Raw genomic sequence first — 26,382 nt, forward strand, 5'->3', positions numbered from 1 at the left:
AGTATAAAAAATGCTGATGAAGTAATTAACATAATTCAAAAAAGAAAAAAACAGACACATTAATAAGTTTAGATGTGAAAAATATGTACCTGAACATAAAATGGGAATTAATAAAAAACAGCCTTACACAATCAAAAATCAATCAAGCATTAATAGATCTTATAGAATTTGCATATAAAAAAAATTATTTTGAAGTATATAATAATTTTTACAGACATGGATGGCGTTAGCATGGGGTCAAAGATGGGACCAAAACTAGCTGAATTAGTAATGAAAGTTATTGACAATAAAATACAAAACATTCCCGGGATAAAAACTGTATTGAGATATGTGGATGATTATTTATTGATTTTTAATAATCAAATAACAAATGATAAAATAATTTTAAATACAATAAATAGTATAAACCAAGATATAAAATTTGACATAGCATTAGAAAAGTTTTTGGACATAACTATAACAAAAGAAAAAGAGAAATTTTCATTTAAAACATAAAAAACCATCCAATGTAAATAAAACAATCAGTTATTACTCATGTATCCCAGAAACTATAAAAAATAATTCATATATGATGGAATTAAAGAAGATATACAAGAACTACCAGTAAAAATGAATGCAAAACTGAATTAAACGAATTAGATTATAAATTTATTCTCAATAGTTATCAAAAAACACTTTTAAAAAATTGGCATACACAATATTACAAAAATAGGTTTAATATAAAAAAGAAAAAAGATAATTACAAAGCCTTCCCTTACATTGCTGATATTTATGATAATTGCTCTAAATTTCTAAAAAAGGACAATATAGTTTTGACCCCATCTTTGACCAATAAGAACTCACATAAAATTCATAAAGATAGATTAGGAAAATACAAAACCAATGTTGATAAATTGAAAAAAACTGGAATAGTTTATAAAATTAATTGTAACCAGTGGTGATATTCGGCAGGTTCGCACAGGTTCGGCCGAACCCGTTGTTAAAATTTTCAGTTTCCCAAACCTTGTTAAACACACGGAACATTTCTCAGTGGGTTTGTTTTTTTCAAAAAATATATTAAAATATGCGTATTATACTCTGTAATACTACTAAACTAGGGCCTTATACCCCGTTTGCACCGAGCATTTCAATCTAGATTGTGAGCAAGGTCAGGGAGTATGTCTTGGTGCAATCTCTCTCGACCGTTTCAATCGAGGTTTAATCGCGATCGATTCAAGAGTGTTCTTGAAAGTAGATCCAGTCATAAGAGAGATCCCAGAATGCCACGTGCGCGAGACAATACAAGATGGCTGTGGAACACAAGTTGGGCTATGGACAGCGAAAGAAAAAGTATAATGTATCTCGAGAGATGATGACATACATATGCCTATTTTTAGAAGCGCCATATTGCGGTAAGGAATTTCTTTGCCTTGAAAAAAAAAAGGTCGACTGCTCTAAAATACTATTGTTACCTGGCCTTCTCCCATGGCTCGTTACGTTCTAAATATGCCACCGATTGTTAGATATATGGTTGCAAGAAAATGTATTGTATTTATTTCTAGCCAAAACTTCCATTTCGTTTGTCGGTGATTGTCAGGGAAAAATTTTCTGCTAGCAAACCCCTTGTTAAATATTTCGAATATCACCACTGATTGTAACTGTCAAAATCCAAGAGATTACATAGGAGAAATGGGTTGGACTTTAGAATTACAGATTAAAGAACATGAAGCTGCCATACGATTAAAACATGATAATCCCCCTTGGTTTAACCACATCAAAAATAGTAACTGCCAAATAGATAGAAATATTAAAATCCTACACTATGAGAAAAACATATATAAATGTAAATTCAAAGAACATACAGAGATAATAAAATATAATGGTAATAATTTAATAAATATTTCAAATGGCATGCAAATCGACCAGCAATGGTACATGATAGACAGCACAATGAAAAGTCAGTAATTTATATTGTGAGAATTATACATTGTCGCATAAGAAAAATTATATTGTTTGTTGAACCTTTTAAAGATTATACAACGTATACTGCTGTGTTCTTTTAAAAATGGAATACTTTTAATGAAAAGAAAACCTGTATGTATGTATATTTTGTTGACAAAAACTTTTTAGAAAAATTTGTTATAAAACAGTCTTGTTAAAATGTTACTAAAAATTATAATTTATAATTACTTGTGTAGCATAGAGAAAATTATTTCGATGTAATATGCCCTTAAAAGAAAGAGAAAAAATTTTTTTTGAAAACATTCTAAATTGAAACTAGAAGTACTGTATAAGTGTGAAGAAACACGTGGAGATCCTTAGGGTATTGTGAAATCTGTTTTTATGGTTTTGTAAACATTATCTACTCGTGTTGTTTTATGTCAATTCAATAACTGAATTTTATTTTGTAGCACTGAAGAGGGGCTAGAAAATTGAACTTGCCTGAAATGCATCTGTTGAAAAATGATAAAGGAGTTTTATAACCTGAAGAGCTGTGAGACAGTCTACTGAAGGATTTCTTTTTTCAAATTGAAGAGACATTTACTTATTTAACATTTGAAGACTTAGGGGGAAAAAATTCAAATTACAAGGTTATGAATTGGAAATTAAAAATCTAACAATAATGGAACCGTAATTTGTAATGAAATGAGGAAATTACATAAAAATTATGATTAAGCATATTTAAATAAAGTATCTTGTGCTAAAATTCATTTCTGATAGGAGTCAATGAGTTCATAAGCCATACTTAAAGATTTAAATCTGTATCTTCACATTTCTTACATGTGACCAGTCTGAATGTGTTTCACAACACATTCAAACTGGCTAGTAATTAGTTTGGTGGTGGACTGAACCTATACAGTGGTGTTCAAAGATTTCCCACTTGAATGTTTTTCAGCAATTTCTTTGTGCTATGGATGGAATGTGGCCATGGACTATCATGAAGCAAATGAATAGCTCATAATAATTTTTTTTAGATTATTACAATAACTTTTAGTGTATATTGTTGTTTATTACTCAAGGAGGTTAGGCAGTCCAAAAATTCAGAAAATTCTGAAACATTATTTGCAAGTTGAGTAATTCATCTGTAATACAAAATTGTTTTTTTCATTCATACCATATTATGGTTTAAGGAGGTAAAATCACTCCATTAAAAAAAATGTTGATCTCTTGTTTTTATAGAATAACTGCTGAATGGTGAGAGATACCGAGAAAAAGTTTAAACAAAAGTTGCATCTCTCTTTTTTTTTTTTTTTTTTATGTCTACAAAGTTATAAATACACTCTGCTCCAAAAAATAAGTATAACATGCAAATTCTCAGATAAAGAGCAAATGTGTGAATTTTATTGGATGAAACTTGTATACATTAAGTACAATGTGCAAATATTGAAACATGAGTAAAATACACATTGGCTTCATTCAAAATACATAAATTAGCTTAATGATAAAAACAGGTGTTTCATTCTGTGCTTTGATACTTTAACTATGGATATGATGGGGAAATTCCAAAATAGCTTGCATGATTGAATTGGTTGGTGAACAATTGGAACAAGTGAATGAGTTTGTATATCTGGAAAGCATGACAGATAGGAATGGAAAGACACACTGTGAAATCATTAGAAGAGTGAATGTTGGAGCACAGATGGTGGGTGCAATAAATAGATTTGCAAGGGAAAAAAAAGGTGTCCAAAGAGGCATGAACAGCTACATATGGGAGTGTTATTCTTGTGCTCATATATGGAATGAAAGTTGGATATGGCAGAAGAGTCACAGGAGTCATATTACTGCATGTGAGATGAGGTATTTGAGAGGAGTGTATGGCATAACAAGGAGAGACTGTGAAAAATGAACAAGTGATGGAAGTGTGTGGGTGAGAAAGAATATAGCTGAAAAAATGAGGAATTCAGTCCTATGATAGTTTAGCCATGTTGAGAGAATGAAAGAAGAACTGTTGAAAAGAATATACATGGGAAAGGTGCAAGGGAAGCACAGTAGGGGAAGACTGAGTAAATCTTGGTTGGAACAAGTGAAAGAGTATCTGAAAAAACATATGGTATTGAGTCAGAAAGAGAAGGTGAAGAAGTGTGCTAGAAGAGACACGAGTATATCAGAAGCAAAGGAAGTGTGGAGAAAGTTAATGCATAGTTTATACAACTGTACTCTTCTTTTGCCTGCTGCTCAGCCTTTTTAGATTATGAGCCTGAGGATATGTATGTATGTAAATTTTTTATATAATTTTTGAATTTCACATGTATCTGGAACTCCATGTGACTCCAAAACTTGTATGAGCTAAAGCTGAACAGTTTGATAGTCCAAAAACATTTTTAAAATAATAAAATAAATAAGAAAATTTTAATTTTAAAGCTTAAGATTTTATTTTCCAAATGTTTTCAAGTATTCTCCATCATTATAGGATTTACAGATAGTTAAAATAGTGTTAAGATTATAGAAAATTCTTCTAAATACATTCATATCATAATAATCTTGTATAAACAATTTTGATTCCAAGCAACTCAAACTCATAGATTATTATTATTTTATCTATACAAAATATTTATCTGCAAATAAGATAGCACTATAAGAAAAACAATTATAATTATATAACAAATATAGAAATACTTTTACTGACCACTAGGAGAAACAATGACAGGTTGAGTTTGTCGTGCTTCTACGCCAGGTGGAATGGTAAGTATAATTGCTAATATAGAACCTAAACTTGTTCCAATCCATAAACTGGCACTTGATACTAGATCTAAATTTAAAAAATTAAAATAATATTTATTACAAATAATTATTCATATTAAATCAGACGTCTATGTCAAATATATAAATTAAAAATTTTAATATCAACACAAATAATATTCTGATACTATCCTTTCATATTGAAGAATTGCTTAAATTTGATCAGAAAGTTTTTGCTAAAACACGAAAAATTACAACTAAACTTTGTGAATATATGAATTAAAAAATAACTTATGCAGGTAATATATATCTATAACTTATTAAATTTTGATAAAAATAAATACATTGTATAAATATTTATAATTACAGTCAAACCTGTTTTTATGCGCTCTTTTTATGTGCGATTTTTATTTGTGCGATTTTTTTAATGCGAATTTTTAATTTGTGCGGTATAGTTGGCGACTAGTCTCGTGCGATTCGTCATGTCTTACGTTGACTTATTATAGCTAAATAAACTTATTATAGCATAAATGCACTTATTATAGTAATATTATTGCATGAATATGCGAAAAATGAAATAATTTACTTTTTAAGTCAACAAAACACCACCTGGACAAAAATATGTAAAACAGACGATAGACCAGACGATGCAGTCAAGTGCTGACATCTGTTGTCAATAAATTCTATTTCGTACGGTTTTGAGTTATTTTCTATGTGAGACTTTTTTTATGCGGTCCCTGTTGACCGCATTAAAAAAAATATTTTTTAATTGTGTTGCGAAAACTATTATTTACAGCCATTCGTGAAGTTTCGTGAGATTTTTTTTAATGCGTTTTTTTTTAATGCGGTCCCTATCCCCCGCATAAAAACAGGTTTGACTGTATATCTATTTGATTTATAAGAATCATCTTACAAGAAACTCTAAATCTTAATGCAAAATAGTTGTTATACCATCATAAAAGTTAGCCAAAATTGATGTTCCTTAAACAATAACATTTGTATACAGATTAGGTGATTATTCTTGTCTACACCCAACTTTTCTCAACAAAACAATTGTAAGAATATGTGTAACAACTTAATTCATCTCTTTATCAAAAAATTCTGCAGACACTCACTTGTCAGTGGCAGATCTACTATAAAACTAAGGAAGATTAAGCTTTAATAATCTCTCTGATTAAAAATCTCTAATTCTGAAGGGACCTTAGAGCAATTTTTTTAATGAGTGAATTTTTCAACAAAATCAATGAAATTTAATTGTAATGTCAAACAATTGCTGAATTATATCAGGCCATATTAATGCTACTATTAATTAAATGTTAAGTAATTTGGCCTAGAGGTAAGTGTTAGGCACATTCTTTAAATAAATTTAATAATTACTGACATCAATTGGGATGTCTTCAGTGCCCATGACCTGTGACACCTTCATAGCACTCAGCTGACTATTGCTTTATCTTGGCATGGTGTCAGTGCCTTAAGTAACCAGCATGGTTATATCTAAATTAATAGTTCTGGAAGCAATGATCAGATGGAGGTCCTAATAGCATAATTGGCCTCACATCGGTGCAGAAAGTGGGAGTTGCAGGTATGTGTCCTGCTTTGGGCTGATTCTTTTCTTCCAGAACCTTCTAAATCAACTATTAAATATTAATTTAATTATAATTATTAAATTTATCAAGAGATGGTGCCTAACACTTACCTCTAGTCCAAATTACTTAACATTTAATTATTAATAGTAACATTAATATAGCCCGCTATAAACTGGCAACTGTTTGGCTTTAATCTTAAAAAATTGTATTAATCAATAAATATATTTGAAGTTTAAGTGTTTTTATAAGCACTTTTTATTAAAATAAGACTATTTTAGTGATAGAATCATAAACCAATAGATCAAAGTACACTAAACCTTGATGTTTGTATACATCAGTGCTTGGGAATTGTTCAAATTCCCAAGCACTCATGATAGGAAATTTATGCACTAAAATTTCAACTTTGAAAGGTTTTGACCTTTTAGGAAATTAAGTACTACTGTAAACTGGAGTTGGCATCTGCACAAACTAGATGTTTGAGCAGGTGCAATGCTAAAAGATCACTGCACACATTCATTCATATATTTGTCATACAAATACATCACACTAACCTTGTAAGCTTTGCAGTTAATTCTTTAAATGTAACACTAATGTTTTTGATCCACCCTAGGACTTTCTTCAGGTGTTCTATAAAAATTTTTCTAGTGCAATCTGAGTTCAATTTAGCTTCTAATTTTAAACTTTCCAGTTTCAAATGTTTCTATCTTCAACTTTTTCTAAATTTTTTAAATTTTAAATTTTCAAAAGATGAGCACCTGCACCAACTGTTATAGCACCGGGTCATACATAGCCTGCCACGCTCTCGAGAGTTGTTTTTTTGTCTTTAAAATTGATTGACAGGTTTTTGCAGTCCACTTTAAAAATTTCTAATGCCTCTAGATTCCGTAGTTGGTTTATATGCCGAATTTTCTGGATCATTGTCACTTGTTGTAGTTCAGGTGTAATGCCATTTTCACTGGCATATATAGCTAAGGAGGTAGTGCTTTATATATATAGCTAAGATTTTTAAAAATTTTTAAAAATAAATTTGAAGATGATAACATTTGAAACTGGAACATTTAAAACCAGAAGCTAAATCAAACTTGGATTGGAACCAGAAAAGTTTTTATAGAACACCTGAAGAAGGTCCTAGAGTGGATCAAAAACATTAGTGTTACGTTTCAAAAATTAACTGCAAAGCTATATAAGGTTAGTGAGATGTATTTGTGTTTATTATTGCTTTGTTCATCAGATGGATTTGGTATTTGTCATAAGTTATGTTACTGTTTTGTTTATTTTTTAACTTTTGGCTTAAATAAAAATGATTTTTACAGCACTATAAACCATTGTACAGCATATTTATTTAATAAAACCATTCATTTTTCTGAAAATTTTTTTCAGAATAATGACAGCAATAATACATAAAGTCTTAGAACACATTACAAATTTAACATTGAAAATAGAACTCAAAGTTTGAGAATTCGATGTTCATGAAGGATTACTCAATCCCAATTATTCACAAACAAGGGAATCAGTGTACTTAATATTGGCTTCAGAACATGCTCTAATTCTGCATTCTCGAAGCACCCAAATTCCCAGCTTGATCAGCTCCAAGCTTATCAGAATCTATCCAATATCCAAGGGCGTCGCCAGAGGGGGGGCAGAGGGGCAGTTGCCCCTCCCTAGACACGCGAAAAAAATTATTTAAATGCTAAGTCATTTATTGCCCGATTTATAATTCCCGCGCGAAAAACCCAAGAAGATTATGTTTTAATTAAAACACAGTCAACTCTTGCATGCTCAAAAGCATTATATCTAAATTTAAGAAATTTTGCTTTGAACATATGTAAATAGTACAAAAATTATTTCATTATCAAATATATTTATATACATATATATTTGATAATGAAAATACTAAAAAGTAACCCTAATAGGTTATCAGAAGATTTATTAAATTCAAAACATTATGTCTTATTACTATAAAATGGAAATTGATATTGCATCTTTAATAAAGTGACCAACTTTTTTATAATGAAAAAGAAGACACATAAATTGAAGGAAAAAATATTGTAAATAAAAGAAACATTTTATTCATTGCAATAATAATACACTATAATAATTTCTACTGCATGCGCAGTGGGGTAGCTAGCATGGGTGACACCTGGGACAGATATCGTGGTGTCACCCCAAGTCATATCGTGGGTGTCACCCTTCTTAACTGTTTTATAAAACAGTATCGGATTATTGAATTGTAATATGCTTGCACTCGAGCAAACTTGAACGCTATATCGAATAAGCGATATCATCACACAGGTTTATACTGACTGGCATGAATCCGTTGACCTTTTTTTTTTGTCTAGTCATGGGTTGTTGAGTTGGTCGAACTTTCCATGACTTAATGTTAAAGCGCGTTGTCAAGGTTTATTTCGCAACTTTTTTTTTTCACAGTCAGGTGTGGAGGGAGGACAGAACTTACAAAAGGAGGACATTTAGGAGGACACTTTTCAAGGGAGGACAGAACTTACAAAAGGAGGACGGTTGGTCACCTTATCTTTAATAAACCAGCACACAGTTCAGTACCCTCACTAAAATATTGTGTAGGTATACTTTTTACTGTTTAATTAAGAATATGAATGCCTTATTTTCCACATAATCATAAAATACTGTAATTATTTTTCTGTCTGTGACTTAAGCTCAAAGATACAAGATACAATTTGGCTTTCAAACTGAAAAAATGCTGAACTCCTCTGATTTAAAGAATTCATGATTTGTATTAATCATAATCTTAGTATAAAGTTACCTCCTTTCCTGCAAAATGATTCTGTAAAAATAAGTGCTTGAATTGCCTCAGAACTGATATTTTCTAAACTAGATATACTGGAGCTCCGAGAACGAGACAGAGAATTATCAATCTTTTCTGTAAGAAAAAAAAAGCACAGTTTTAATTTTTTTATTTCCAAAATATATATAAAGGTTTATAAGCTTAATAAATCACTGTTTCCACTGTTTAGTATCAAAATTTACCTTAAAATACAAAATAATTATATCTATAACTACAGAAATAATTAATAAAATTTAAATATATTAATGCTGCACAAAAAACAGTACTATATATAACGTACTGTATACAGTGCAGTCATAATAAATATATATACTTCTGGCAATTAAAATTGCAATACTAAAAAGGATGCATATGATTGTCTCAAAATTTGCAGGATGTATACATAGATCATAGGAGGAGGTATAAATGATTAGCAACACAGCACAAATGCAAATCATGTGAGCCAGTACACTTCTTGAAGTAATATAAGAGTATAACAGATAAGAGTATAAGAGGTAATAGAGAACTGGTATTAAGTATTGAAATTATGTTTTCTTGCTGTTCTTGCATACAGGTGCTTAAGTATGCCTTGTCAAAGAATATGGCAGCCACATCAAAAAGTTTCCAATTTTGATAGTGTTTACTGCATATGTGGCATAATGGGACTGTGGATTATCCTGCCACAAAACTGGTGTTTGTATTGGAAGGAATGTGGCCACAGTGATGTGAATATGGAATTGCAGATTAAGGAGAGATGTCTTATCCAGTCAGCTATTGCTGATGTACAGCCACATCACAAACCTTAGCTCAAAAATTAGGGAGTGTTGCACAAAACAGCTCCACATAGATGGTTTGATACTGTTTGCAGCATCAGCATCCATTGCTTTGACTACCTTTGACTATATATCAGATGTGTCTGCAATAGTGCATAGAACATTAAGCATGGCGAAACAAATAACAACATTGTCTTTTCATATGAATCTCACTTCTTTCTAAAGCACCACAATGGTTGCATCCATGTCTGGTGATACTGCAGCAAAAGACTGAGTGAGGCTTGCATCACTAAACCAGTCCAGCACTTGATATGGGCTATCACTGCATTCCAGTCATGCTTGTGCCTAACACACATTTCCAGTACATTGAACACACATTGTTGCACCTCCAAGATGCTGGAGCCTTGGACACACCCTTTATCTTAAGGGTGTGTCCAAAGCCACTTACCAACAAGACAATACATGATTGCATGCATTGTCCAACAATTCTTTAATTGAATTCCCACTAGGTTCCATTTCATCATTGGCCTGCATGGTCACTGGATTTTAACCTACTGAATATGTATGGTACATGAACTTGCAATGATGGACACATCATAGATGGCCTGTAACCACAGCAGTTGAATTTTGGCAAAACATGTCAAAACAGCATGGACTGACATAACTCAGGCACACATTCAATGTCTATTCCTTTCCAAGCCAGGCTCTATAGCAGTAATTATCATTGCTCATAATGGTTATAAGATACTGACTTCTGTATTTTCCACTGCTTGAACTGAACTGAAATTGTAATCACTACATTTTACCAACCTTTAACATACAGTCTGTTTTATTAAAGTAATCTAACGTTTTCGGTCAATTAATTGACCTTCATCAGGATTGAACGATTTTTCAATTTATGATGAATGAAACTGATTATAGAATGTCTAGCAGGACAGGCTATAAACTTCAGAGAACATATAAAGTCTCTGCAGCATGGAGAGGGAATGCATTATGATCATATCAGCAAAAGAAAAAATCACAACGGACAGATAAAAGATAAGCATTAGTCGGTGCCCATTAGATAAATAAACAAGTGATGATATATTTCTTTATTATTATTAATTTTTATTTTTATGTGTATGTGTATAGTTAGTGTATTTGTATGTTATCAGTCTGTAGATTCCATTTATCAATTTTTGGACTTGCACAATAGGTGTTGAAAAAACTTTTAAAGTTAAAAACGTTCTATAATCAGTTTCATTCATCATAAATTGAAAAATTGTTTGATCCTGATGAAGGTCAATTAATTGACCGAAGACGTTAGCTTACTTAATAAAATAGACTGCATGTTAAGGTTGGTAAAATGTAGTTATTTTTCATAAGTGCAGTTTGAGAAGAGTGAAATTGTAATAATTTCCCCATTCCATAAATTATCTATATAATACATACATCTTTCATAGTTCTTGTCCTTTTTAGTGTTGCAATTTTAATGGCTAGCAGTTTATGTATTCTTATATTTAACATTAAAATAACATACTATAACTTCTCGCACAATTCCTGGGAAAGATAAATCAACAAAGTAAAATCTTTTTTTATATCCCAGTACAAACAGATTTAGACAAAACTAACATTTTCAACCATTATTATGGTCTTTGTCAGGCTACTGACCAGTATAAATTCGAAACTGGAATTTGAACAATGTGTTTAAAATTATTTTAAATTCCAAAATATTTAAACATTGGAAAATAATTTTCAGCATACGTGCTATTAAAGTGATAAAAATATCCTTACATCACCACAAATTAATAAGATATAATTACTGGTGTAGAAATGTTAGCTACCTGCTAGTGTTGTTCCCGTTTTATTCATAGCACCACCTCCATGCATGCGAAATTATTTTCCAATGCTTAAATATTTTGGAATTTAAAATAATTTTAAACACATTGTTTGAATTCCAGTTTCGAATTTATACTGGTCAATAGCCTGACAAAGACCATGATAATGGTCGTAAATGTTAGTTTCATCTAAATCTGTTCATACTGGGATATAAAAAAAATTTTAATTTGTTAATTTAACATACTATATTTTCAAACAGTAAAAAAATTCTACAAAACTCTAAAAAAGTTAAGTAAAGAAACATAAGTTATTTAAATTTTATAACAATAAAAACACCCAATACATAATATATTAATTAAACTTTGCTAGTAATTTAGTACAATAAGTTAAGAAATCTGCATTATCAAGTCCAAACTACATATAGGTCCAGCATCTCATGAGTTTTAATTACATTAGCATGCTATATGATTAAGAGATAAGTAATTGACTCTTAAATTTGTCATTGGATACTATTTACATTAAAATTATTTAATTGTCCCTGAATTTATTTTAACATTTATTATTATTGCATACTTTATTATTATTTGATAAATAAAATAAAGCAGTATAATAATAAAATAATTGTCATTCAATATGCATTTGTATCTTCTGCTTGTAAAGTTTAGAACCTTTTCAGTATTCCATTTTTAATGTAACTTATTTTATAGTTACAAGTGAAAAGCAGAAACAACATTTTAATGTATGAGATGGAACCTTTTAACTGAATATTAATAGATCTTGTGTTTTCAATGGCTACTACAGAAGGACAGAGTGGGGTAGATTATACAAAGATTTTATTTTCATTCTTAGTTTTCTGTAGGATGTATGCTATTGTAGTTACACTTCACTGTGAGTTATATGACAAAAATATGGTACATAAAATCTTTTAGTATGTGCATTTTTTATTGAAATATTATATATATATATATATATATATATATATATATACACACATACATATGAGTCATTGATTTTGAAAGTGGAGCAAAGCTAATTTTTATTACAAATTAACATAAAATTTGTTTTTAATCAATTCACAATAAATATCTTATAATATCAGTATAAATTTGTTACTAGTAATTTATACTGTCAACAATATTTATTGTGTTGATTTTGAAAGTGAGGCAAGTCCACTCTAAAGAAAAATATAAAGATATAATGGATTTATTATGCTATGTACTACCCATTCATCATGAATATTTTAAAAATTTGCACCATCTAAACTAAGAAATATAATTATATGTATGCAACTTATTACTTAATATTTTTTTCTTATTTTATTTACTTTTCCTTATAAAATTTAATTTATTTTCTGCTTTATTGTAGCTTTTCAAAAAAGTATGAAATGTTGAAATAAAATAAATAAGTAAATAAAAAAATATTTAATTTTTTGTTATTATAATTACATTCCATTCAAAGAAAATCAACGTTTTCAACAAATCATTGCTTTTGAAAGTGAGGCAAGTCCATTAGTGCATAATAAAACCATGATTTTTTTCACCTAACACGGATAACCATTATTGATTAATAAATTTACATAAAATAAGTCCACAAAAAATATAAAATAAGTCTGTTACTAAAAATATATGGCCAGGATAAATTAATTATTACAAAAATTTTACCAAATGTATACAGTAGAGTCCTGTAAGACACGCAAATAAAGCAACAACCCTCGAATTTTATTGATCAGAGGTATATGTTTTGTTTTCAACTTATAGGCCAAGGTTTAAACTTTCATAAATCGTGTGAAATGCAGGTTTCGATAATGTGATTTCCTATAATGCGTAACGAATCCCCTGCATTGTACGGGACTCTACTGTATTTTTAATTTTATATGAAATGCCACTGTCAGAGGGATATTTTAACTGTTTTAGAAGTGAACAAGCAGCTTATAAAGAAAGGTCAACTCTGGTGTGAAACTGTTAATTCTTCAAATGTTTGTTTGAAAGGACTGGAGTGGAATAAAGACACATTTGTATGTATTATCTTAGAAGAATCTTTTTAAAGATTTTTTGTAATAAGTCTATTACTGCTTATTAATATTTTTAAACCCATTCAAATGCAAACCATTAAATATCTAGCAATAACATAAAATGGACTTGCCCCACTTTCAAAATAAATGGCTGAATTTTAAGTTACCAGAAAATTTTAAATTAGAAAATGATTATCTACATGATTTCATCTTTTTGTTGAATTACCTACTTTTGAATCACATTGCATACAGTGGATGATCGATTAATGAACACTTTCGTGAAATATTTTTATGTTCAGACAATGAACACATGTTCAGATAACGAACACTTTACAGAACATACAGAAAAAGAAGCAACATAAAATAGTGAATACTGATTGGTCTTCCCTTGTCTCCAGATGACAATTCAAAACTTTTTGGAGCCCTGGAGACACCAACATCAATGCTCAACCTGATATCGATCGAATAGTATTCCTCTGAATTTCGAAGCTCTCCCTTGTAATTCCAGCTTTTCGTTTACCTTTCTGACGAATAATTTTTTATAGTTTTCATGAGACTGTTGGGCGGGTACTTGTTAAGTTTTGCATTGGTTTTTATTTACAAAAGGCAAGAGTTTAACTGTCCTATCAGATATTCGTTAACATTTTAATACCAAATTTCAAATTTCATCTGGACCTTGCATTTAAATAATTTTTTTTGCACTAGTTGATTTCTGTTCTCTGAATTTTTGTAAGTGTTTTTCTGAACTTATTATTTAAAAAATAAACTGATAATATTATGAACCATAAAAAGAGTGGATTGTCAAGAACTGTGCTCATGTAGAAACCAAGCAAGATATAATAGCCAAGGTAGAGAGTGGGAAGATGATGTCTGATGTTGCTAGGCAGTATGGCTTAAACAGGTCTACAGTAAACACAATCTTAGCTATGAAAGATATATCAAGAAGTCTCAAGCAATTAAAGATCTTTTGAGGAAGTGGAAGAACGTCAGAACAATGGGCATCGAAATGGCATCAAAACCAGAATGAGGTTAATAGGCTTGGAGATCTCTACAGTTACAATGCTATTAATTACTTCCAAAAAATCCTGAAGAGAGAAAAGCAATCGACATTGGACAGATTCTTTAACCCCATAAACAGAAAAAACATTTAATAAAAATGTAAGACTGTGTATACATGTATTTTTATTATTACATATATACTTTCTTACTACATTTCTTTATATTTTTTATTTTTTAGAGTCTCCAGAACAAATTAATCAAATTCCCATAAAAAGCTATGGTAAATTGATAATCGGTTAATAAACAATTTTGATAGCAAACAAAGTCTTGGAACGGATTATGTTCATTAATCAATCACTCACTGTATTAAAGAAAATTAAACAAAAAATAAAATAAAAATTATTGTGTCATACAGAATTTTGATGTATTGGACATTGACATTTTAGATCTCTTAAAACATTTTGTTTAAACATTATATTTTGAAAAACATGACCGAAAAATTTTCAGTAGTTATACTTACACTCACTGGCCAATGAATTACAAACCTCCCTGCATATTAAGTAAGTGTAATTTTGCAGCTTATATGCAAAACACTTGAGTCATGTGAGTTACCACATGACTCAAGTTAGTCAGTATGGTCATTAAGTTTATGAAAATGGAAAAAGCGAAGGACTTGACAGAGTTTCAAAAAAGGCTGATTGTGGTGTCCATCTTGCTGGAGTCATGATATCAAGAACTGTAGAATTAACTGGTTTTTTCAAAGGTGAGATATCCCAAGTGTTCACTTGGTGGAAAAACAAACCACAGTCGATGCCTAAAAGAAGTAACTGTGGCTCCGAAACAGTTAATAAGGAACACAACCGATGTTGTCTGAAAAGGTTAGTGTCGAAAAAATGACTCTCTGTGCATCAATTGATGAAAGAATTTAACGAATCCCATCCCCGACCTATATCTACCTGAACTATGCACAGGGAACTGAAAAGAATCAGCATGAACAATCACAGACTTATACAAAAACCACTGATTTCTGCAAAGAACTGGAAAGTTCATCTAAAGTGGTGCCAAGAGCACTGTGATTGGACATCTGAGGACTGGAAAAAGGAGAGGGATGAGATGAATCACAGTACACCTTATTCTTTACTGACAGTAGACAGAGGGTTTGAAGGAAGCCCCATAAAGCAATGGACCCTGTTTGCCTCATTCACTCATCAAGGTTCTGATGGGGATGTTATAGTATGGGGCATGTTCTATTGGGATGAAACTAATCTGATGATAGGTCTGAAACTGGTCTGCTTCCTGGAAGGTCAGGGTGTTAATTTTCATATATGACATACAGCTCAAAAATTTTGTTTGTTAAATCTGAAGTCTGTTAAATTAAGATTTTATTGTATTTAAATCAATATTCCATTTTCAAAATTTTCTGTAATTGAAGCTGGCTTAAAAAAGCTGAAAATGTTTTTTACCAGAGCTGTCAACCTGTGATTCTGAAAAAAGTTGATATCAAAGGAAAAATAAATAAACCAAAATTTTAATTGAAATGTAGTGATTTTGACAATTTTGATAGAATTTTCTATTGCAAGACGTACAAAAATAGTAAAATAAATTGTTAAATATAAGATTATTTATCACATCATTTTTGTATCAGTTTGCATTTGTTATATTAACACAATAGAATAGGAATACCCAAACATAGAGTCAAAATCCAAAGTGGGATCACCAATTATTCTTAAGTGGCTGCATAAATATTTTTTCATAAATATTACTCCTTTGCATAAAAATATCTTCAAAAATATAGCCAATGCTCAATTGAAGAAGCTTGACAATAAATAGCAGCAGCAACAAAAAAAATTAATAGATTTGTATACACTCAAACCTGTTTTTGTGCGGTCTTTTTTTGTGCGATTTTTTATTTGTGCAATTTGTTTTGTGTGATTTTTTTGTGTGGTATATGAATTTCAATCAAATTTGTATACCGCACAAAAGAAATTGCACAAAACAAATCGCACAAATAAAAAAATCTCACAAAAAAAGACCGCACAAAAACAGGTTTGAGTGTATATGAAAAAAAACCAAATTATCCAAAAAAACAATAATTGTAAGGCAAAGGAAATATGAAACAGAATCTTTAAAATATGGATATCCATTAAGGAAGTCAATGGTGAGCATATTTCCTTTTGTGTAATTTGTAGCAAAACTTTTCAGTTTCAAAAGCAAAACAAATTTCAAGGTCTTAAGAACATTTGGAAACAAATGATTCAAAGTACATCAAAAAAGAAATTATAGTTTTTGAAAGAAAACTATCTAACTAAAGTAAAATCTCATTAAATCAAATTGCATTAACTCAAAATTATCTACAGCTGCAAGGGCACAGGAATATAAGATTTTCCATATAATGCAGTCTCATTACATTGAAATTGTCAGTATTTTTAACTCTACCTTATTTTCCCATGCACCCTCCACTCTTTGATAAGTCTATTACCTTCATTTTCTCTTGTAATTCATTTGAATAAGACAACAGATAATTAAAATAAATATGATGGCTCTACACTTAACACAACATGCCATTACAACCTTGCATTAACATCCTTTTACTGATACAGTGTGTTATCAACATTCTGAATAGGACATGAGAACACCTTGACGACACACTCAAAAGCAATGAATTTCCCTTTGTGTAATTTGTAGCAAAACTTTTCAGAAAGAATCTTGTCACAGAGTTGTCCAAAAACAATCAAATAAAAATAGTTAAGCTGTAATGAAAAAGTAGCTTAGTTTAAGTGCTATATTAACATCAAAGAAAAACCTTTTGTTTTTTTGTTAGCTAGACAAAATAGAAAAATAGTTAAATTCCTATCTTGACAATAGAAAAATCATTTTTTATGGCCAAATGAAAAATCAAACTAGCTAAATTGGCAACTTTGGCTATTCTACACATAACAGCTTGCCAATAGCTGATTCAGTTGCAACATCTGGCACTCCAGATTGGAAAATGCTGTTTATTTTGTACATAACCTTAATAATTATTGTAATGATAATATACAATAATAAACATGTTATTGTCATGTCATAAATTTTTTTATTTGATTGTACAGAAAAATACAAAATTTGTTTTAATAATAAAATTTTTTCAAAGTTTAACTCTTTAAACAAGAAATCAGCCAAAATCCATTCAAGACAAAGTCAGTCAAAGGAAAAGTTGTTTGACTGGTTTTGCTGTACAAATTCCCTTTGTAGCCTGAGGAGTAAAAACAATTTCATCTTCAGGTAGAGGAAAACAGTAATATTCAGAGCTTAAAGAGTTAAAATGAAACAATTCTCTTATATTTTGAATAGTGTTTTTAACTAATTTTAATTTAATAGTTGTTTTAACTGTAATGTCTTATGGACATAGATGAATTTATTATTTCCATCAGTCCAGATTACCTGAAATAAATGCTGGACATCGTAACATGGATAGCCATTTACAAAAGCCACAACCTGCTTAAATAAAATTTAAAAATAACATAAAATACAAACATTTATTAATAAATAAATTATAAAATAAAATAAAATACATTTTGTTGAAACAACAGTAAATAAGAAATAAATAAATAAAAACAAATGTAATCTGATATTTAATGAGTGTTGTCACACGTGATTAAATGAACAGATTTTTAAAAAATGGCATTAACCATCACAGTAATAAATGAAAAACTATTTTTTAAGTAAGTTATAAATAAAGTTTATTAAGTGTCTTATAAGAACTGATTAATCCAAAACAATGCTTGTCTTATCAAACAACTTTTATTTCATAAATTGCTGTTCAATAGCAATAGACAGCAATTTATGAAATAAAGGTGTTTGACAAGGAAAGTATTGTTTTTGACTATTGGTTTTTATAGGAAACTTAGAAAATTAACACAATATTTATAATAGTCACTCCTGGAACTGTAAAGATTATGACATGAATTTTCCATATATTTTATTAATTATTATTTAAGAAATTTTATATATAATAAATTAGAAATTATACATCTCAAAACTGTTTTACAATTAGCTTATTTGCTTTCAGAATATTGTTAACATGACTAGCCTTTTACATGTCACAAATGTAGAACCACAAGTAGCTGAATGTGAAACAATTATTTTCAGAAAACAGAATTTGAAAACTGGACCAACCAATCTTGGAGTTAGATAGACAAAATCCAAGACCAGATATGGAAACTTTAGAGGTAGGAGGCCCTGATTAACTGTATATAAACTTCTAATTCAATCTGGATACAAAAACAAAAACTGCACACACATAAATTGGAACTGTAATACTCAAAGACACCCAAACACAATATCCAGCAAACAAGTAAAAATTTTTACTGGTTAAATGTTTTCAGCCACAATTTATCTGCCCTCATAAAGAACAAATACAGAAAATAGTTCTATTGATTGAATATTGCTGCATTCTAATTTTTTAAAACTTTCAAAAACATGTTCAAATGAGACTGTGATATACAGTTTACATCATAAATAAAATGAAATTTTATGGCAGTTTTAATAATATTTCCAGGCTTGTGGTATTGGAATGCAATCTGCCTCCAATAAAACTAGTAATGGAATGAATAATTGGAATTGGGAAATCTTATGTTATGGTGGTCAAAGACCCTGTGTATAATTTCATTTTAAATTTTAATTTAATAATTTCATTTTTTAATATTGCACATTGTAAAAAAAAATTGCTCATTTTATGTATGATGTAAACTGTATTCACAGCCTTGTTCAAACGTGTTTTTGAAAGTTTTAAAAACTTACAATGCAGCAATATTTGATTATTGCAATATTTGAGAACTGTTTTTCGTACTCGTTCCTGATGAGGGCCAATAAACTATAGCTGAAAACATTTGACCAGTAAATTTTTTTTGCTTGTTTGCTGGAAATTGTGTTTAGATGTTATTTCTTTGAGCACTGAAGTTATTTCAATTCAAAACTTTTCCCCTGAAAGTAGTTAATAGATAACCAACACAACTTTATTGTTAAAGGAGAAATATAATGTACAGGGACAAGCCACTACTAATTTGAAGTGGAGAGCATATATTTTAAATTAAATAAATTAAAAATATAATTAAAAATTGCAGCCTGGAATTATGACAGTGTCACAAGGAATAATTGCTTGTTATTTATTAATAAATAATTAATAATTTAAAAAATATAAAAAATTAACTAATTTTTTTAATTATGATAAAAATTCCTTTTTATCTTAAAATTTCATATTGTTTAAAACTAGTAATGGAATGAAGAATTGGAATCGAGAATTGGACATTTTCTGGTAGTCAAAATCAGGAGAAATTTTGGTATCATCCCATCTCTAAAATTTCAATTTCTTCACTTGTAAACTATTTCTCCACCATCTCGAACCTTCTACTAATATATAATGATAGAATCCATATATTTAATTATTTAATTGCAGTTAATGGAAGAAGAAAAAAAGTCTGCCAAATTTTTTCCCACATGCTGGTCAACGATCATTTGCAAACACCATTATCATTTAGGACTTGCATTAAGTATGCCCTCTGGCATGCAAACATAACATGTTACTATTATGTATTGATAGGTTCAACTTATCAAGTTGAATACGAATTTGTTTTTTTTTATTATTATTATACTTGCAGTTGATGATGGAAGAAGAGAAAATGCCCACCAATTGTCTCTGCACGCACCAGCTGAGGATGGTTTCATGATGATCATTATCATGCAGTCAAGCATACCTCCTGGCACATAATTGCAACGTGGCTGCTTCTCGACATGTTGCTGCGATCCACCACAGCTCTAACAAAAGAGAAAAAGAAAATAAGAAACTGGTGGCAGTTAGATTAGGCATTCCATGAGACAAACCTATCAGTACATAAAAGCAGTGTGTAGAGAAGCACCTCACATTGCGGCTACACACCATAAGGTGCGCTTGTTTGGTAATGGCAGTCACAAACAGTTGTCCACTGGTGTGTGCAATGAAATTCAGCAAGTTTTTTCTTCCTCCATTTTTGACTGCAAAAAAGAAAAAAAAACAACAAATTTGTATTTAACTCTATTCTATCGGTATGCATTAGTAAAAAGTCCATGATTGAAGGGAAATAATGTACAAATCTTGTAGACTGCAAATTTTAAATCTTATTGAAAACTTTGTACACAAATCCTTGTAAGCACAGATAATTATGAATATTTTTGCATAAACTGTCTCCTTAATTTGAGTAGTTTTTTTTCTTTATGTAATTTTCCACTGAAAATTTTTGGTTTTATAATATAAAGCATTTCCAGTTATTGCAGAAATAATGGACTGACACTGTACTTAAGAGTCAATTATGCATAATGAGCATCCAATTCCCAGTGGCACCAAGTCTATTCCTCACAAGTACAGTAAACTTTTTACTTAATTACTTGATACATGGTGCCGAACAAACCATGTGGATGCCACAGGAATACTTGGCATAGAACATTTCTTCAAGATTTAAAGATGCTAAATGTGACGTGGGAGGAAGCTAAAGCTAAGATCGCATTCGATGGATGATAATTCTTCCGAATATGCTACTTAACATTGGAACTAATACTACTACTACTACTACTACTAGTACTAGATACAATAAATATAAAAAAAGAGATTATTATTATTAAGTTTAATAAATTAAATGTTGAGTTGATAGAATGTATCGATCATTTCTAATCTATTGAGATGTACAGACTTGTTCAAACATATGTGGGTGCGCCTGGAGGTGTACGGAGTCGCACCTACCTTTTTGTCGGCTAACAGGTCGGTGAGACCTGCCCAAGTCAAGATGGCGGTTCAAATCGGTTACGCGTTACACGTTCTGCGTGAGTGGAGGAAGCGGCTGGGTCAGATGATAGAGCGGCGCCGATACTCTAATAAAGGACATGAACAACGTATAAAAACAACAACAATTTATTAAGACTAGAGCTAAAGTTACAAAGGGGTGAGCTACCGTCGCCTACGGTTTAGATACGCAAAGGGAGAGTTTACACGAATTTGGGGAGTCATACCTCATGGTCCTAATTGGTCTTGGACAGGTTTAAGATATCCTCGGGTATCCTTTCGTTCACCGTCGGGACGCGCACACACTGTGAAATGGACATTACATAACGGACCCCCTTTCCCGCTCTCGTCGCCCTTTTATCGTCTCGGGTCACGTTTTGCTTGTTCACCAACCAGCGCTATTTGAGTGTTGTTCCTCATGATTTATGTTTTCTCCATGGGAACCAAACAATAAAACATTTTATTGCTAGTGTTCCGTTCCGTTGGGTTCGAATTTTCACACATAGAAAGCTGGAAAGGCTTTTGCACAATTTTTCCAGTACTTAAACAGGAGGTTAAGGAAATCATGAAAGAAGTCTAACAATTTTAAATTATAGAACAACATAATATTTAAACAAATTTCTCTATTTAAACTTTTTATAAACTTCAAAAAACAAAGTATGGTTCAATGTTGTGTGTGGTACCATCTGTTTTGAGATTTTATTAAATAATTTTTATATCATTAATTATTATAAAGAGCAAAAGGCTCTATTTTTTAGGGGTTTTTTTTTAAAAAAAATTGTGAATATTGATAATAAGTAAAATTTTCATTAAGTTTACCCTCCTCAAGATATAACACAATCTCCTTTATCTCCCCATACCCTTAACTTTTAACTAACAAAATTTAATATCATCAATGTCCCATTAAGTATAGAAATAACCCTCAAAGTTTCAAAATTTTGGTTTATCCAGTCCTGCAGTATAATGCAAAATATTATTATATATTTATTGTTAATGCAAATAGATACCAACATATACACCCACACGTGGAGAGACAGAATTTTGTACAGATTTTTTACATTTTTGGGCTTATCTAGTGTCAAAATTTTGAGAAATTAAAAAAATCCAGGAAGTGTCAAAATTTGACCAATCATCATATTTTTCCTATGTTGTATTCTATAACAGCTGGGAAAGTAAAATGCTTATTATCTACAACAAGTTAAATAAAATGACATTATAACAACAATTAAACTTAATTCCATTGGCCAAGTACATCTTTACATTAATTAAGAGTTTAGTGAGACAAAAATTTGAATATCATCTAAACAATTTTAGATGGCAAGTAAAATATAATCTTTTCCTGTTTTTTCCCCACTCAAATGTTCATATCTATAGCAAATTACAGTCTTATATTTTCTAATGTTAACAATTAAATACAAGAAATAATAAAAGTATTAAGTATTTGAAAGATGCATTAAATATAAACAAGGCATAAAATATTTAATGTGTTGAGTCAAGCTTTGCTTTAAACTGCAAATTGCTTTCCATTAGTGGTGTGCACAAATGATTCATAAGTGTAAATGTGAAATATTGGTACAATATAATTTATTTTTAATGTAATTATTATGTATACAAATAATGCTCTATAACAAACCTTGGGGTCAGTATTCCGAGAAAATAAACTTCTGTTACTATATCGTTAGTATGGTTTGACCAATAAAAAATAAACTTCTCAAAATCAGTTTTGATAAATCTCGACAATCTTATTGAAGGTTAAGTATGATCCAACATTTGTCATGATAATAAAATTGTTCTAATAATAACACAATCATATATATTTAAAATAATAGCCTTTGCTTCAAAATTTCTGCAATGTTTTACTCTATCCATATACAATAGCATTATTTTCCATTATTTTGCTAACAGAATGAAAAAAATGTTAATTTCACTTTTAGTTATTTATTTGCTTCATTCTTTAAACTCTAAAATAAAGAAATTCATTTTATATTAATGAAAATAACATTGATATCAAATTTAAATTATTATTATTATTACATAAATGCCAATCTGTTAGATTATATTGGGCTATAATATGGATACTATTAATAATTAAATAAGCTCAATATAATCTGCAGATTGTAAGACAGTTATCAAAAATTGGGTAAGTAGATGTTTATGTCTGCATTAAATAACTTTCAAATTGAAAGACTATAGTAAAATTAAATCTTTGAGTGGTATTTTTTAAGCATTAATTAGATGAATAAAACAAAATTTCAATATCCTACTGGACTGTCCAACCATTACATTATCATCATATTCAATAAAAGATGAGCTACATTTCATATGATAAAATGAAGCTCATCTTTCATTAAATAAGTTAGATACTTTTACACATTTTGCAGACCATCTAGAGCTAGTTTGTACCCTATTTTGAAATTGGTGAATATATATGCTGAGAAAGCAGAAATATGACTTCTGAGAATTTATTTCTCATCATTATTTCTTTTTATACAACATTTTACACTTGATCAAAAATTAGAATCTTTATTTTAGAGCAAATTATATGCAACAATATATTTAACTACAAGTAAATACAAGTATAACTATGCATTAGTTTATGTATATTAGTTAAAAGTAAATATATTATCTAACTACAATATATACATTTAACTAAGAATAAAAATAAGCAATTTTAAATTTAGACATCAGGTTTTTCTGTAATAATGTTGATTCAAAGTGATATAAGTGATGATCAAATGGATATCATTTCCTATTGTGTCTTAAATCCTTCAATTCAGTCAAGACACCTTTTTAAAAGAACAACGGAGGACAAACTTAATCAATTCTTTCCTTTAATTTACTCTAAAAACCTAATTAATCTAAATTTCTCATTCTTTCAAATTCATTGAAATGCTATTTATTTGTTGTTTAATTCAAATGATCAACTGGAGAAGTGGCACAAGTGACTACATTGTTTCTCTAATAAAGTATAAAAAATATGAATTTAAAATTAAGTGGATAATAAATATCAATAATATGCAAATACAGTTGTATCTGATTATTTTTTCTTTTTATAGTAATATAATTTATTTAACGAACACTAAAATTTATTGCTAATATATCCAAATTGAACTTTACTTGATTTATAACTGCTTCAAAATAAAAAAATATAAAAACCATTTTATTCAATTAAATTTAATAAATAATTTATTTTTATATTATAAAAAAAGAACAAGGGAGAATCACACCTGAGTCAGCAAGTCAGAAGGCATTGACATTACTGACCAGGCCATGCTACAATTAACATCAAAGCTGTGAGGTTATCTATCCATTAATAACGCATGTATTTCTTTTCAAGTTTTCTCCTTGCAGACTTCCTATTCACAAACAACTCTATGTATTTATAAAAGGCATCAGGATCTATGTGATAAATAGCATTTCACAATGAAATTTCATTAACCCAGCATCATCAAAACTGATGCAATGCTGGAATATCGAATATGCCACCTTATTGGATGGTGGATGTTTTTCCCTTTTTTCAATCCCCTGAACACAACTTTACATACCTTCACATGAAAACTGTACAAATCCACCTTTTACAATTGTTTAACATGCCATTTCAATTTTTCCAGGTTATTTGTACCCTTGGTTGGCGTGAAACAAAATACTTTATTCTTATTTTGTGCTTTGTACATTTTTATTGTGTATAAATACAGATATATTCCAATTATCAAAGTACATGAACAGTAATGTACAGTAGCTGTTTCTGTGATAATTATTGATTCCAATTGTGCTAAATAATTTCTGCTTCTCAAATCAAACCTGTACACCAATGTTTTTGGAAAAGTCTGTTAAAAAATCATGCAAGAGCTAACTGGTTTTATCTATCACATTATGATATTGTCTTGGTCTTCCTCTGTTTCTATGATGTTTCTATTGGAAGCTGTCGATGATGATAAAGAACAATACACTGATAACCCTGAATGATAAGCTCAACATGCTAATTTATCTAATTTTCCAGCACACTGGTTGCCAGATTAACAGAATTTCGCTGTATTAAAAAGTGCACACAGCAACTTGTGGCTCTTATTAATGATATCTCCATGTGCTGTTTTATTTTGCTTTGTTTAAAATAATAAACTAAAAATTTTATTGTAATAAAATAATCTGTATAGATATCTGTAAGAAGTTTGAAAATTGCTGGAGTAAATACATTTTGAAGTCAAACAAATAGAATTAGACTAAATGTTTTATCAGAATAAAACAGATAATATCTGATTAAATCTAGGTTCTCTTTGTGTTGTGCATTTTGTGTTAACAGATCTGTCCAGTTTGAAAAGGATTTTCTATTTAAATCCTAACTATAATTATTATATTAGTATTATATTATAATATAAATATATAAAAATATTAAAAAAGCTCTTGCATTTATTATATTAGTTAAACAGAGATGTTATATTTTAGTGCACACACATTTTTGAAAATATCTTGCTTTTACCTTGAGATTTTGTTCGTCTTACATCAGGAACTAAAGATTTTCTTGTAGGTTTTCCTGATTTAGTATTTGTAACATCAACACTTTCATTCTACAAATTGAAAATAAAATTACTCATAAAATTTATAATAAGACTTATGTAAAAATATGAAAATTTATTATGATGTACAAATTTGTTTATAAAATATTGTATGGATCTAAGAAATATTCAATAAGATAAAATAAGAGTAATGTACAGTATACAACTATATTTTCTAAATTTTTTAAACATATAGCAGGCAGTGAATAATAAATGTGAATAATATGCAAATACAGTCGTATATAATAATTTTTTCTTTTCATATGATTTATTTAATGAACAACAAAATTTATCACTAATATATTTAAATTAAACTTTACTTGATTTATAACTGCTACAAAATAAAAGAAAATAAAAAAACTATTTTATTCAATTATATTTAATGAATAG

The 26,382-nt window shown here is 29.6% G+C and overlaps 1 protein-coding gene across 3 annotated transcripts in view; it reads right to left on the reverse strand.

Moving 5' to 3' along the window:
• Positions 1-26,382, reverse strand: part of Tomosyn (syntaxin-binding protein tomosyn) — a 371,800-nt gene that overhangs the window by 38,992 nt on the left and 306,426 nt on the right. Inside the window, exons 20-23 of one of the 3 annotated variants that reach the window (XM_067269813.1) lie at positions 25,917-26,004; positions 18,070-18,123; positions 9,025-9,141; positions 4,607-4,729 (exon numbers count right to left, since the gene is read on the reverse strand). In XM_067269813.1, coding sequence (XP_067125914.1) covers positions 4,607-4,729; positions 9,025-9,141; positions 18,070-18,123; positions 25,917-26,004 — 382 coding nt within the window. Of the gene's footprint in view, positions 1-4,606; positions 4,730-9,024; positions 9,142-18,069; positions 18,127-25,916; positions 26,005-26,382 lie in introns of all 3 variants that reach the window. The other 2 variants (XM_067269812.1, XM_067269815.1) reach the window with 2 other exon arrangements.

Source organism: Centruroides vittatus, unplaced genomic scaffold (genome assembly GCF_030686945.1).
Source record: "Centruroides vittatus isolate TY-2023 unplaced genomic scaffold, ASM3068694v2 contig_357, whole genome shotgun sequence".
NCBI classification, from domain to species: domain Eukaryota; kingdom Metazoa; phylum Arthropoda; class Arachnida; order Scorpiones; family Buthidae; genus Centruroides; species Centruroides vittatus.